At 49.3% G+C, this 14,268-nt stretch overlaps 8 protein-coding genes across 8 annotated transcripts; 5 read left to right on the top strand and 3 right to left on the bottom strand.

Moving 5' to 3' along the window:
• Window positions 1-34: 34 nt before the first annotated feature.
• Window positions 35-1,756, top strand: F4807DRAFT_424631 (AN1-type zinc finger protein). The gene has a single exon (XM_047997888.1). The coding sequence runs from the start codon at window positions 375-377 to the stop codon at window positions 1,329-1,331; it is 957 nt and encodes a 318-aa protein (XP_047854365.1). The 5' UTR covers window positions 35-374; the 3' UTR covers window positions 1,332-1,756.
• On the bottom strand, window positions 1,520-2,788 carry F4807DRAFT_75812 (mitochondrial 18 KDa protein-domain-containing protein). The gene is made up of 3 exons (XM_048003452.1): window positions 2,764-2,788; window positions 2,387-2,712; window positions 1,520-2,320 (listed from the first exon to the last, which is right to left on the bottom strand). The coding sequence occupies exons 2-3, from the start codon at window positions 2,593-2,595 to the stop codon at window positions 1,642-1,644; spliced, it is 888 nt and encodes a 295-aa protein (XP_047854364.1). The 5' UTR covers window positions 2,596-2,712; window positions 2,764-2,788; the 3' UTR covers window positions 1,520-1,641.
• Window positions 2,789-3,044: 256 nt separating this feature from the next.
• Window positions 3,045-3,687, top strand: F4807DRAFT_424626 (uncharacterized protein). Its single transcript, XM_047997887.1, has 3 exons — window positions 3,045-3,196; window positions 3,268-3,395; window positions 3,445-3,687. The coding sequence occupies exons 1-3, from the start codon at window positions 3,149-3,151 to the stop codon at window positions 3,488-3,490; spliced, it is 222 nt and encodes a 73-aa protein (XP_047854363.1). The 5' UTR covers window positions 3,045-3,148; the 3' UTR covers window positions 3,491-3,687.
• Window positions 3,684-4,554, bottom strand: F4807DRAFT_460133 (uncharacterized protein; the record flags this gene model as incomplete). The annotated part of the gene is made up of 3 exons (XM_048001479.1): window positions 3,684-3,977; window positions 4,035-4,246; window positions 4,302-4,554. 3 exons carry the CDS (start codon window positions 4,552-4,554, stop codon window positions 3,684-3,686), a joined length of 759 nt encoding a protein of 252 aa, XP_047854362.1.
• Window positions 4,555-5,290: 736 nt separating this feature from the next.
• On the top strand, window positions 5,291-7,030 carry F4807DRAFT_424620 (uncharacterized protein). The gene is made up of 5 exons (XM_047997886.1): window positions 5,291-6,113; window positions 6,172-6,374; window positions 6,483-6,566; window positions 6,628-6,950; window positions 7,008-7,030. The coding sequence occupies exons 1-4, from the start codon at window positions 5,563-5,565 to the stop codon at window positions 6,636-6,638; spliced, it is 849 nt and encodes a 282-aa protein (XP_047854361.1). The 5' UTR covers window positions 5,291-5,562; the 3' UTR covers window positions 6,639-6,950; window positions 7,008-7,030.
• Window positions 6,681-7,133, bottom strand: F4807DRAFT_460131 (uncharacterized protein; the record flags this gene model as incomplete). The annotated part of the gene is made up of 3 exons (XM_048001478.1): window positions 6,681-6,810; window positions 6,883-6,950; window positions 7,008-7,133. 3 exons carry the CDS (start codon window positions 7,131-7,133, stop codon window positions 6,681-6,683), a joined length of 324 nt encoding a protein of 107 aa, XP_047854360.1.
• An 816-nt stretch (window positions 7,134-7,949) lies between these two features.
• Window positions 7,950-11,983, top strand: F4807DRAFT_424611 (mono-functional DNA-alkylating methyl methanesulfonate N-term-domain-containing protein). The gene is made up of 3 exons (XM_047997885.1): window positions 7,950-8,284; window positions 8,343-11,400; window positions 11,457-11,983. The coding sequence occupies exons 1-3, from the start codon at window positions 8,190-8,192 to the stop codon at window positions 11,754-11,756; spliced, it is 3,453 nt and encodes a 1,150-aa protein (XP_047854359.1). The 5' UTR covers window positions 7,950-8,189; the 3' UTR covers window positions 11,757-11,983.
• A 168-nt stretch (window positions 11,984-12,151) lies between these two features.
• F4807DRAFT_424608 (ubiquinol-cytochrome c reductase iron-sulfur subunit, mitochondrial) lies at window positions 12,152-13,786 on the top strand. Its single transcript, XM_047997884.1, has 3 exons — window positions 12,152-12,567; window positions 12,729-12,968; window positions 13,084-13,786. Exons 1-3 carry the CDS (start codon window positions 12,276-12,278, stop codon window positions 13,263-13,265), a joined length of 714 nt encoding a protein of 237 aa, XP_047854358.1. The 5' UTR covers window positions 12,152-12,275; the 3' UTR covers window positions 13,266-13,786.
• The last annotated feature ends 482 nt before the right edge of the window (window positions 13,787-14,268 follow it).

Raw genomic sequence — 14,268 nt, 5'->3', positions numbered from 1 at the left:
CAAGTCTCATTCAATTTCAATTAAGCCTTAATCTGGACTAGTTAGTGGGGTCGAAGTGTCCGTCATGCCTAAGATAGCCGCTAGGTTCAGCGCATATTCAGCCTCAACCCACCTGTAGCCCCGCCACCGTCGGCCTTGAACAACCCCTAAGCTCCGCCAGCTCCTTCCAGACTATTCTGTATTCCGCCCTCACTTAATCATCAGCGTCGCCATCCGCCAGGCTTACGAGTCCACCTCTGCCTGCCGTCGTTGTTTCTATTTCCAATCTCGCTCCCTCAATCGCTCGCTCACATAAGTATAGTCGTCATCCATACATACGTACCTCACATATATAAATAAACCAATCCCAACCCCACGAAACAAGCACAGCAACCATGGCGTCCTCATCAACACCCGACACCCACGACGACACGAGCTACGTCAAGATGGACAAAGACAGCGGCACCGCCGACGCGACCCTCATCGGCAAGCACTGCCAGCTCGAGTACTGCAACCAGCTCGACTTCCTGCCCTTCTTCTGCCAGTCCTGCAAGAAGACCTTCTGCCTCGACCACCGCACCGAGACCGCGCACCGGTGCGCCCACGCCGGCGCCTGGGCCGAGCGCCGGCGCCAAGCCCAGCTCGCGCGCCCGTCCGCCGGCGAAGGGAAACGCATGCGCGACCTCGTCACCCAGAAACCGTGCGCGGCGCCCGACTGCCGGACCACCGTCGGCACGTCGCTGGTCCCCGGCGTGCACTGCGCGGGCTGCAACCGCGACTACTGCCTGAAGCACCGGCTGCGCGAAGAACACGACTGCGCGAACCTGATCCCGATCGGCGCGCGGCCCGGCGGCGGCGGCGGACAGTTCGACGTGGTGGCGGAGCAGACGCGGTCCGCGTTCGCGAAGCTGAAGGCGTGGGGCGCGGCGAAGCGGGAGACGGCGAGCCGCGCGTTGCCGAAACCGAAGCCGACGACGGCGTCGGCGCGCCTGGTCGCCGTGAACAAGCTGAAGAAGACGGCGAAGGGGGACGCGAAGCTGGCGCCCGAGAAGCGGGTGTACGTGTACGTGGAGGCGGAGGCGGAGACGACGACGGCGCGGAACTACAAGGGCGAGTTCTACTACTCCAAGGACTGGGTTATCGGCAGGGTGCTCGACGCGGCGGCTAAGAGCTTGCAGATCGAGAACGTAAATAACCAGTCTTCCGACGAGAGGGATAAGCTGAGGGTGTTCCACGTCGAGGGCGGACGGGTGCTGGAGTTCAATGAGAAGGTCGGCTCGGCGCTGGTTAGCGGTAATACGATAGTGTTGCTGCGAGGTATAGGGCCGCCGCCTGATCTGATCGAGATGTGAAGAGTGCTTTTTACGAGATATGACGGACTTCATCATGGACGGCATGGACGGCGTTTTAATGAGCATTGCATTTATGAGGCGATATACCTTGGCGATGAATGGAGACAGTGGTGTTTTATTTACATTTGAGGAGTTGATATAGATGGAGCCTTGCTGCTCAACACACAAATTTCGCGATGCTGCATATTTCTCTTCCACCCTTAATCCAGGTTTCAGTGAAATAGAATAAGCACAGCCGAAAAGTAGAGATAATCCATGTCCATACGCCGGAACGATGAGAGTCCTACCCTTTATCCTAACGTCTATGACCTTATAGTTCCTTTTCCTTAGTGCTCACCTTTGGCCTGTGTGTCAGAGCCGCTTCTCGTCCTGTTGCCGGGGAATCGCCAATATACTCCTTTCCGCCATATGCGGCGAAACCTTTATGGAAGATCCACTCAACCGCATTTTCAACCGGCTTGTCGAATAATGTGGGCAAGAATGGCACGACGGAGAGACCGAGTCCTATGGGACCCCATACTCTGAGCGTCTTGTTTTTTGTGTCCTTCATGGCCTTGCTCGAGTATTTGACCACACTGTGGATTGTGAATGCGGGAAGTCCCATGGAAGCGATACTCTGGAATATGCCTCGCTGAACCATGACAGTCCTGTAATCCTCCAGGGGTGATACAACGCCGGGCTGAGCGTCCGCAGATGCCGGCAGGGAGAGACCAGTAGCTTTCTGCGCCTTTGCCGAGAGCACTATTTGCGGGTTCAATGTCCGTTGATTCTGCCAGTAGGCCTTGTAGCCTTCGTACGAAACGTCACCTAAGATATAGGCCCACGATATACCATAGGCGCTTCTTACTAGCCACGGATGCGCGACGGGACGAAAAGATTCTCCTATGTCTGATGTATACGCCACGTATCGGTGGGCCGAAAGCATAACGGTTCGCAGTCTGTTCGCGTAGGCGGCATATCGAACGTTGGACTCGGTGGAGTCGGGCGCACTGCATAGTAGCATGTTAGTCCGGCTGGCTACAGCACGATGAGACAGGCCTCACGGAGAGACTAACTATCCCTCTACAAGTTCATCAAAGAAATTGTCATCCCTGTCTGACTTATCCACGATCTTCTGCAAACTCTTCGGTAGCTCCCGTCTGTCGGGAAGCTTGTCGGGGTCGAATAGTGTAGCATCTTTGCGAGGATCGACCTTCGCTGGCGGGGCTTCCGACTGCTTATCTTTCGAAGCTTCTGATTTGTCTGATCCTTTCCCCCACCACATCGTGATACAGTTCAACCGTTGTAATTAATTGAAGGGGGAAAGATGACGAGCGAAAGTAAGAAGTTAAGAACGCATGAAAATAAGGTTCGATATTTTGCGCAAACGGGATATAGCGGGCTTAAGTAAGAAATATGTACAGAGTCAGAAGTTAGGTAGGTGCCTACATACATAGGATAATGCTAGCGTACCTGCCAGCTAGATTGCGACGGCAGAATTTGGTGACGTCGCTATCGGCATTCGGACGATATTCCCCTTGTCCGATCACTCATCAATAACCCCAGAAGCCGAAAAACTACGACGGATAAACCCCGGCAAATTTCCATGCTCTGAACGAATCAGAGCAAGTTGTCTAAAGTCCACTGCGACTAAACCTATTTAGGTTAGATCAAATTGAAGACTGGGGATTTCAATTCGGAGCTTTCTATGAATCTTGAGCATTATTTTGACAGCTTCATATATCCTTCCGACTCTTACGCCACCGTGGGTTCGTTATCAGTACCCATCTACATCCATTCGCTCGGAGTCAGTTCGTCAATTCGCCAATACCGTCAAAATGGTTGCTATGTACACCGTCTTCGGCCGCCAGGTCGGCTCGCACTACGTGAGTAGTCTCACCAAACCTCTGGCCTAATTCTGGCCGACGTCGAGATACTAATTCTCTCTGTTTTTCAGCTTGCAATGGGCGTTCTCGCCGCCCTGTTCGGCGGCACCTACCTTGGAGTAAAGGGTGGTGGAAGCAAGAAGACTGCCACAACACCTCCCATCAACGCATCGACCCCCGACGAGGCCGACTTCATCCAGTGCGCATATCCGAATATCCCGCGCCAATGAAATACTGACATGTCGCAGGAACTTCTTGAAGCAGGCTGATGCGGACGAAAAGGCGAAGCACTAGACTTGGTTAGGCAGCATATCGGCCTGGAATATTGGTCGACTGTACATATAGATATGGTCACAATGAGAGCAGCCAACATGCGATAGAGCATTGATACCTGCTCAAGATTCCGATCCATGAGAGGTCTTTCTGTGATATTCTTGAGGACTTCATGTCTCCAAACGACATAGTTGGAATAAACGATATCATCCATTCACCAGGGGACTTGCTGAAAATTCCCTTGTTCAAACTCCCAGAAAGTTCCTGATGGTATCTCGCTACGCCTCGACTCTAACAGTCTCGCAGTGACCTCGGCGCCTTCAAGCACATCTTTGATACCCCTGAAATTGTTGAACGCGGTCTTGCAGTAACCTGGATTCGCCGCCCAGAAAGTGATCCTGTCCATCTCATTGACTACTTCCCTTATTTCGGCATTACGAAATTCGATAGTCATAAGATTCAAAGCCGCTTTGGAGCAGTTGTACATCATATGCTGTGTAGGGGGCATCTTCACATCTCGTCAGCTAATGTTCACAGATTCCAATCTGGTTAATAGGTCTCTTACCTCGATAGATTTGTTTCTGGCCAAGCTTCCTCGAGCGCTGGAGATCATGATCACTCTGCCCCATTCGGCCTTACGGAGTAGTGGCAGAAAAGCTTTTGTCACGAGATACTGAGACGCCACCAAGCAGTCGAAGCCTTGCGCCCAGTTCTCCCTGAGCTCTGTTAGATCATCCGATTTTGGCATGGAAAAAGAGCCAGCATTATTAATCAGGACTAGCTCAGTCAGCTTTATCTTTATTCTCTACGGGGCAATCGTGAGCTCTCTCACCATCAAGCTTTCCGTATCTCTCCTCAACCGTTCGTACAGCAGCTGTGACACTCATGTCGTCGGTGATGGTGATTTGCAAGGGCTCAATTTTTGCTGGAACACCGAGTTCCTTGAGATTCTTTATGGACTCTTCAGCATTTTCTATCGACCGGCAGCCGACTAAGACAATTGCATCGCGAACTCTGGTTCCCGCCGCTTGAACTATAGCATTTCCTACGCCGCGGTTGCCTCCTGTCACTAAAATAATAGTCATAATATTGGTTCAAATTTGATTATCCTCGAATGAATTTGCCAACGATCTTGTTAACTACAGCACACCAAGACACAGCCAAATAATATAGCCTTGGAGAGCCGGATGAAGAGGATGGACATAGTGTTAGCTCCGTTTGATACTTTGTACGACTTCGGCCATATCCCAACTCGTCCCTATAAAATCCGACATTGATGCGTATTTAAATATCAATGCTGAATATTACTATGACGCTGGTGCTTATATCATATACTCTTATGGTCGACCTGCATGCCGTCGATTTCATTTTTCAGTCATCAGAGCCAATAGCGCATCTTGTGCGAGGACATCTCAGGTCTTGGCACGCTAAATGGTGACGGTTCAGTCAATTCAAAACAACCATCTGCCTAAAAAGAACAAACAGCTGGATTGGTGATGATTGTTTTATTTTGTAAACTAAAAATGAGCTGAATTGCCCATGGCGTCAATCCCATTTAGTGCAGCCCCGAAGAGCACTTCAGAGTTGCGTTAGTTGAACGCTGTAACTCTACCCAGTTTATGTCTACCACCTCCAGATTGGCATCACAAGTTCGCTTCACAAATGTACCATTTCAGAAAGCCAACACACTGACCCCAACCAAATGACGTCTATAAAGAAGTCAGACATCAAATCATGGGAATCACTGATCCAAGTATGTCACCCCTGACCAAAAATGACAACCCCGCCTCACTAAGTATCGCATATAGGTCGTGGATTTTGACCCAGGAACCAAACCGTACATGTTAGCTACTGCTTGCTCTCATTTCCGAAACCCTTCTTGTTTGCTCATATAGTTACCAAACAGGAAATTGTTACCAAATTCGAATAACATCATATTTAAACAATTCTATTCGGATTTCGAGAAAGTCGCCGGTCATGAGCCGGACTCTAGGCCAGAGTGGTCACTTCTACTCTCTTCAGATGACTCGTCGAAAAACCCGTTCTTCCACGGCGGCTGCGCATACTTGCCAGAGAAAGATGAGCTCTATGTCATGTCGGATCTGCTGCAGTCAACTAGCAGCTCAGCAATGCCGGCAATTTTGATATCGAAGATATCTTTCCGCCGTGGCCCTGATCAGGCTATCAGTGAGGCCGAATGGGTGAAGCTGCGGCCGCCCTCGAGTATGCCCATGCCGGCCGGCGCGTGTCGTTACCAGAACGGAGTATTGTACTGTTCCCAGGGTAATGGCTCCAGCGATACGGGAGGCCTCTGGTATATGCCCTCCGGAAGACCGCCTATACCTCTTCTGACCAGCTACTTCCACAAGCCTTTCAACTCGATCCAAAACGTGGTTGAGGATGCGGAGGGTGGCTTATGGTTTACGGATGCGTGTGTCGGCTATGAGCAAGAGATTAGGCCCAAGCCGCAGCTCCCGAACCAGGTGTACCGGTACGACCCCAAAACAGGAGACTTGCGTGCCGTCGCGGATGGCTTTGTACGGCCTATGGGAATAGCGCTGAGCGGACCGAGTGACGGAATAACCATATTATACGTTACCGATACCGGAGCAGTTCATCCCAATGGAACTCATTATCCTCTAGGGTACGCATACTCCCCTTCGTGCACATGAAGAGGCATGTTATGATTAATGAATCTATAGGCAGGCGACTATCTACGCTTTCGACGTTACGCGGAGATCCGGTTCACTATTCGCGATGAACAAGCGAGTTTTCGCCTACGTCAAAGAAGGCGTACCAACAGCGGTAGTATGTGATTCGAATGGCAATGTGTTCGCCGCATGTGGAGATGGAGTTGAGGTTTGGAGCCCAGGGGGTTCGGCCCTTGGACTAATCGAAGTACCCGGCGAGTGATCACCTTTGTGTCTCCATAAGATTCCTCCCACTGTCATAGTCTACTCAAAGATAAAAAAAACATACGCTTCACTTAAGTGCTTTGCTAATACTGGTTTAGGCGGCTGCACGGGCTTGTGTATCGGGCAACCCGGGGAGATCTTCATTTGCGCTCAACAACGACTTTGGCGAGTTCGATTAAAATGTATGAGAAATTCTTTTTCTGCTATCAAGACTTATATATGATCAATGCTAACTTTTCCTAGATGGGGCATAGCGAATAGTATGTGTAATTTGACTTGGTGACAACCACTCAAGATCATGCCGACTCTGACCCCCAAACATTCCGAGCAGCCTGAACTGCATCTGGCGGCGCCCAGCCATAATGGAACGTGTTCAGGTAGTCAAAACTCTGACACGGGCCCTGATCCGTGCAAACAGTTACCGCTCTGAAAAGTCCATAATGTCAGTTCACCGTCTTTACATGTGGTATTCAAATAAGCTGAAAGGGGGGCTATTACTGTTTGATAATCACGATACTCCCATTATAGTTGCCAATTTGAGTCCTTTCGTATTCAACACACATGATCTGAGAGGTGTGAGCTTTAGCAAGATGATTGCTTTGAGATGGGTATCTGCAACTTACACAATGTGCTTGGTTTCGGTTCCAACCCCATTGCTGTACGTCTCGCTTCTGGCTATGACCTGGGTTGATCACAGCTTGGTTGCTCTCTGCCGCAAAGCCTAGCAGTAGCAGGTTGAGGAACTTCATCTTGAGTATGAGATGTAAGATATGATGCTATGTTTGTTCAAATTCCAGTACCGTGTGAGGGTTTCATGGGATTTTGGGGGCTGGATAGCAGTATTTTATATTGAAGAACAGGATGCCCATATTGTAGGGCTTGACTCGTATGCTTGTCGATCTTACATCAGTGTTCATCATGGTCCATGTTTGGATTTTTGTGTGTAAAAACAAGCTTTCCCACCTCTCTGGTTCGCACCCAATGTGTGTGCTAGGTGTTGGTGATTTATGAGGGCGAACAAATGTTTCATGGTCCTTCCTAGTAGACATGCTCCATACCGGCTTTGTTATCCATGGGACTGGGTCTTAGCTGCACTTTAGTAATACTGCATTGTGGGTTCCCGCTATAAAACATGTCTCTGAAATTCTAGAGCACTTGCAAAGCGTTGCTAGAGTTGAGCTAACGGATCATGATGAGATAATGAGAGAGAACTATCAGTGACGATGATGATGGTATTATCACTCACTAATGGATATCTCGGCACGACGGTATATAGCACTTCTACCCGGATTTCAATTCCTGATATTATAGAAACCGTATATATATATACGTTGATAAGATCATAAAAGAATCATGACTGCATCCACGTGCATCCACGAATAGGAGCTTCGGATACTTGCAAGAGACACTAAGGCGGAAGCCGGCCCAAGATTGGGCGCGGACTTGTGCTACCTTGTGATTGCCAGCTACTCAAGCAAAGAAGGAGGTAGCATTAGCTCCTTCTCTGAAAGGGGAGAAGTTATCATATTTTCAGTGGACGTGCTTGCCTTAGACAACATTCTCTTTTTCAAAGTTTGTAATTCGGCAGATGTTCCGGGCGGGAGCAGGGGGGTCTAAGCTTTATCAGTTATCGACCCGCCCTGTAATCCCCGCGTTTTAGACTTATCGCCGGGTCTTTGCATCATCTTCAATTCCTCCCACCAACGAAATTCCATTTCATTGAAGCTCCGTCGTTTCCATGCGCTTGTCAGCTATACCACGAACCGCCACATCGTAGTGCGCTCAAAACATGCGAAACTCACGAAATGGCTTACGTAGCGCCTATCCATCGGCCTAATAGCGTCCGACATGCGCTGCGCGTCAACCTGTTCCCTGGAGAGGATGAGTGCCTCATTCTTGCGTGGGTCCTCCTAATCGCACAAACGACGTAATGATGAAGGAGAGCTAACTTCTTGCAGCAAAACCAACCGGCTAGAAATATGGAAGCTCGAAGAATCTGGCACACTGGTGCACACTGACACAAAGGCAGTTAACGGCTCCATTTCTATTCTACAGAAGCTCCGACCTCGAGATGCCGAAACCGAGCTGGTCTTCGTGGGAACCGACAGGTTCCATTACTTTACATTCGGATGGAATGCCGCAGATGGGAAACTAGAGACCATTGACTCGTTTTTTGATATACACGAGAAGCATTTGCGAGATGCCCAAAGTCAAGACATGTGTGCGGTCGACCCGACAGGGCGATTCATGGCCGTCCTTCTCTGGGAAGGAGTTATCAATGTCTTACGTATGCATACGGTCAAGAGCAAGAGGCAGAATTTGCATTGGATGGATCAGATCCGAGTTTCCGAACTCTTCATCAAATGTGTAACTTTCCTACACGTCGAGACCGGCCATCCGAAGATCGCTTTCTTGTACCAATCCCGAACCGATATACCAGATTCTCAACTCGTCACCTATCGCTTAACGTCAGATGACAAGAACACGGAGGTTTCTCGATTTGAAGTTCGCGATCAGGTTGATCGTATGGAGACCCCGGACCCAGGCGCTTCCATATTGATACCAGTTGGTAGGGGCGAGGGGGACCAGAAACGGTACATCATAAGAAACGCATCGACCGCGCGAGCCCAACTTGGTGGCGTTATTGTCGTCGGCGAGACTAGGTTACTCTACTACGACGATGCTGCCAAGAAGAAGGTTGAATCTGCGCTGCCAGAGTCTTCCATCTTCGTCGCTTGGGCTGAATATGATGTTTCGCATTACTTCATTGGGGATGACTATGGAGCCTTGTGGCTACTAGAAATCCTCCTTGACGGAGCTGTGGTAACAGATTTGCAGATGACCAAGATCGGAGTAACCCCGAGAGCCAGTAGCCTCGTCTACATGGGAAACAACATCTTGTTCGTGGGATCTCACTATGGCGACTCTCAAGTTTTCCGTGTTGATCTCGGCGACTCGAAATCCCTGCAACCGATCCAGACCTTAAATAGCATTGCTCCGATATTGGATCTCAATATTATGGACATGGGTAATCGCGAGGGAGAAGGACAGACTACTAACGAATACTCTTCCGGCCAAGCGAGAATTGTCACTGGTAGCGGCGTCTATAAAGACGGGAGTTTGCGGAGTGTGCGAAGTGGCGTTGGTTTAGACGACGTTGGAGTTCTTGCAGACATGGAGAATGTCCGAGCACTATTCTCTCTTAAGTCAGACGGAACGTCAAAGACTGACATATTAGTGGTATCATTCCTCACAGAAACCCGAATTTTTACATTCAGTCCTAGTGGCGAAGTTGAAGAAGTCGAAGAGTTTAAAGGAATGATATTTAACGAACAGACATTATTAGCTCAAAATCTGCCAGACGGTCGATTTCTTCAGATTACAACAACGGATGCTTATATCGTTGATCCGAAGCGCGGTGTCGTTGTATCGACATGGGGACCACCACCTGGGCATCAGATCACCAACGCCTCGGCAAATAATGAATGGGTCCTTCTCTCTGTCGACGGGAGAAACATTATGTCGTTACGGATATGGGAAGATCTCGTATGGTTGGGAAGCAAAAATCTCGGGGAGGAAGATCAGGTGGCCTGCATTCATTTGCCTCCGGAATACCCTAGTATCGGCGTAGTCGGTCTTTGGAAGTCAGGGTCAATCTTCATCATTCTTGATTTAGAAAACCTAGATTCCATTCATGGAGAAAGCTTACGACGAAAGGATAACAACGCTTCCATACCCAGAGATATTGCGCTCGCACAAGTCCTTCCGCCACACCTAGCTGGACCAACATTATTTGTAGCCATGGAAGATGGTTATGTCATTACATTTAATGTTTCTAAGTCCGATTTCTCTCTGTCTGGGCGAAAGAGTGTCGTCCTGGGGACACGACAAGCCAGATTACAGCTGCTCCCACGGGAAACTGGTATTTACAATGTGTTCGCAACTAGTGAACATCCTAGCTTAATCTACGGAGCAGAAGGTAGAATCGTCTACTCCGCAGTTACGGCTGATGATGCGACCTGCGTGTGTCTTTTTGATTCGGAAGCCTTTCCAGACTCCATTGTCGTTGCAACAGAGAAAGAAATAAAAATCGCGACAATTGACACGGAGCGTCGAACACACGTACAAACGCTACCCATGGGAGAAACTATCCGTCGCATAGCGTATTCTCGTAATGAACGGGCCTTTGGGTTAGGCTGTTTCCATCGAGAAGTGAAGGACAACGAAGAGGTTCTCACTAATTCCTTCAAACTGGTCGACGAAGTGGTTTTCAAGCAGCTCGGGAGCTTTGCTCTAGAGAGCTCACCTCGGGTAGAAATGGTGGAGGCTGTGATTCGAGCTGAGCTTCCAGATTCATATGGAGATGTGGTTGAGAGGTTCCTAGTTGGCACTTCGTACCTAACTTACGCAGACGGCTCCGCACCAGATGATGCTATTCGGGGACGTATATTGGTTCTTGGAGTTAATAACGACAGAACGCCATATCTCGTCACTAGCAGAAACTTAAAAGGCGCTTGTCGATGCCTTGCAGTCTTAGACGACAAGATCGTTGCGGCCTTGACCAAAACGGTGGTTATGTACTCATACAATGAGACGTCATCGACGACCGCGGAGATGAAGAAGATTGCATCCTATCGGCCGGCTACATACCCCGTTGACCTAGCAGTCAAGAATAACATCATCGCAGTCGCTGATCTTATGAAGTCCATGACTCTGATTGAGTATGTCCCACCCGCGGATGGTCAAGGTGCGAAGCTTGTCGAAGTATCAAGACATTACCAATCCGTCTGGGCTACTGCCGTATGTCACATAGACCAGGACTCATGGTTAGAATCAGACACACAGGGCAACTTATTAGTATTGCGGAGGAATTTGGATGGTGTCACATTAGAGGACAAGCGGCGCATGGAAGTGACTAGCGAGATCAACTTGGGAGAAATGGTAAATAAGATACGAAAAGTCACCGTCGACGCAAGCGAGAATGCTATCATTACTCCGCATGCGTTTCTCGGCACGGTAAGTGGTCCAACATATCAATACAGATGAAACATCGTTACTAACGACTAGGACAGGTCGAAGGAGGCGTGTATCTATTCGGACTCATTGCACCAAGCTACCAGGACCTCTTAATCCGATTCCAAACCAAACTCGCCGAGTTCGTGGAGACTACCGGTAACATACTCTTCTCGAGGTACCGCTCTTTTAGGAATGAGGAGCGCGAATCGGAGGGACCGTTCCGCTTCATCGATGGGGAGTTACTTGAACGGTTTTTAGATATTGATGAGAAGACACAAGAAGAGATCTGCGCAGGGTTGGGCCCCGATGTTGAAGCTCTAAGAAACTTGGTGGAGGAGTTAAAACGTATGCACTAGATTACAGGTTGGCGTATCTGGGCTTATTCAGGGGCATGACATGAGACTACGTTACTGGGATATTAGATATTACGAACCAGGCGTTAGGCTAGCATCTAGGGCATAATCAAAGTGTTGAAACCGAAAAGGCATTGGAAATACTAGAACATTCAACATTGAATGAAACCGATCAAGGTCGTCCAATTCATAGCACAAATTGTGCATATAGTTATGTAAGCATATGCGACGTCACAGGTAGATCTATCATCGATCACATGACACCGAAGCTTAACTGACTCATCAAGATTGGGCTAGCCCGAGTGACTTTTGACCAATCATCTATCTCCAATTTCAGAGCTCTTGGAATTTTTGGTGGGCTTTTAGACCAATTACCTAACGTCCCATTGGCGTTCGTAGTTTAGGTTAGCTCAGAAACATTACCCGAAGTCTTTCGATATTCGTTCCCGAAAAAAAGTACCTCACAACTCGCAACACCTTGCCCTACGACGAGAACCGCCCAATTGATTCCCGCACAACGCCATGGCGCCCCTCACGATCGCTTCCCGCGCCCTCGCGCGAGGAGTGTCGAAGTCCTGCACCCGCGTCGCCGCCGCCCGCGCCCTCAGCACGACCGCACAGCGAAACGACGCCGCACACGGCGGCGGCGGATCCTACTCCAGCCCGTTCAAGGGCGAGTCTAGCTCGACCAAGATCCCGGACTTCGGCCACTACCTCAACAAGGGCAGCTCCAACACCAACCTGCTCTTCCAGTACTTCATGGTTGGCACCATGGGCGCCATCACCGCCGCCGGCGCTAAGTCGACGGTGCAAGGTACGTTGCGCGATCGTTATCTAAGATTAGGTACTCTCCGGACGCGGGATGTGTGGCATATTAGCTAGCTATTAGCCAGCTATATGACAGCCCAGTTGTCCATTGTATCTGCTGGTCGATTCACTTAAGCGCATCTTATCTAACGCTCCGCGGCTATCTAGAATTCCTAAAGAACATGTCCGCGTCCGCCGACGTGCTGGCCATGGCCAAGGTCGAGGTCGACCTCAACGCGATCCCGGAGGGCAAGAACGTCATCATCAAGTGGAGAGGAAAGCCGGTGTTCATCCGACACCGCACCGAGGAGGAGATCAGCGAGGCGAACTCGGTCAACGTCACCTCGTTAAGAGATCCCCAGGCCGACGAGGACCGTGTTCAGAAGCCCGAGTGGCTGGTCATGTTGGGTACGACCATCTTTCCTTTTGCACGAGATATCTATCAACAACATTCTGAATCCCCCCCGCGGATATGTTGTGGTGGTGGTTATGAACAGAATAATACTAATATTTGATATTATAGGTGTCTGCACACATCTAGGTTGTGTCCCCATCGGCGAGGCTGGAGATTTCGGTGGATGGTTCTGCCCGTGCCACGGTTCGCACTACGACATCTCTGGACGTATAAGGAAAGGACCCGCTCCCCTCAACCTCGAGATTCCCTCGTACGAGTTCCCCGAGGACGACAAGCTGGTCATCGGTTAAGCGAGGTAGGGGGGATTGTGTATGTACAATTATCCAACCACAGTACACTACTAGACTGGCGGGTTTCGTGCCTCATTACTTACCCACCTACCTTTTACCGCCGAGCTGGGGCGCTGGATATAGACGTAATGGCAAAAGATCATGAGGTTGCGTGGCATTCTTTAGAAGTTTTCCCTTGGCGCTGCCATACTGTACAAAAACAAATCAAAACTTGTCAAGCTTAAAGAATCCCCGCCCGACTTTACTATGACTTGTTTATTATTCATGTTAAGCCGATGGCCTCGTATATCAGAAATAGCGGTCAACCTATCTAACCCCTATATCTCCTACCTTCATTGCGTACCTAGTAGTTTCGAGGTAGGCGGCTTATCAAGCTTGGGCTAAGAGTTATACAAAAGACAAGCAAGGAGAAGATGAACTGTTCCTTATCCCAGTGTAGTAACGCCTGGATTTAATTAGTTCATCGAAGATCTCGATGGAACATGGATCATTTATAATTACCTCTGTTAGGCTATATGAGTGTTAAAGACAAAGCTTCGGGTTACATCCTCCTTTCTGGCTATGGGTATAATCTGGCAGATTATCTAACGTCTAGCGATGATCACTGACAGGAATGGCTTCGAATGATACATATATCATGCATGGCATAATGTATAAGATAGAAGTTCGGATGAGACTCCCAAGAGACGATCAATCAGTCTTGACGGATGGTCGGACGAGCTTGGTGTGCCGTCTATATGCTACACATCCAAACATGCCGGAGTCTCATTATGTGGCACGCCCAAAAATGGACGGGGTGAGCAGGACTTTTGTAGCTTGTCAGGGCCAAGTCTGTCGTCCTACGGATAGAACCATATTCAACATCATAAGATTTCCTGGGCACGGGAACACATCGTCTGCCAGCAGGCTTGAACTTGGCGCCGTCACAGGAGTTATTATTAGACGACTAAGTGCCTATGGAATGTTGCCGTAGTAACCATGAGTGTACGCAGACATTAAAGAA

This window comes from Annulohypoxylon truncatum (assembly GCF_022578515.1).
Source record: "Annulohypoxylon truncatum strain CBS 140777 unplaced genomic scaffold F4807scaffold_15, whole genome shotgun sequence".
Taxonomy (NCBI): Eukaryota; Fungi; Ascomycota; class Sordariomycetes; order Xylariales; family Hypoxylaceae; genus Annulohypoxylon; species Annulohypoxylon truncatum.
Note: the sequence above shows the minus strand (reverse complement) of the source record. Positions and strands in the feature narration are given on the sequence as shown.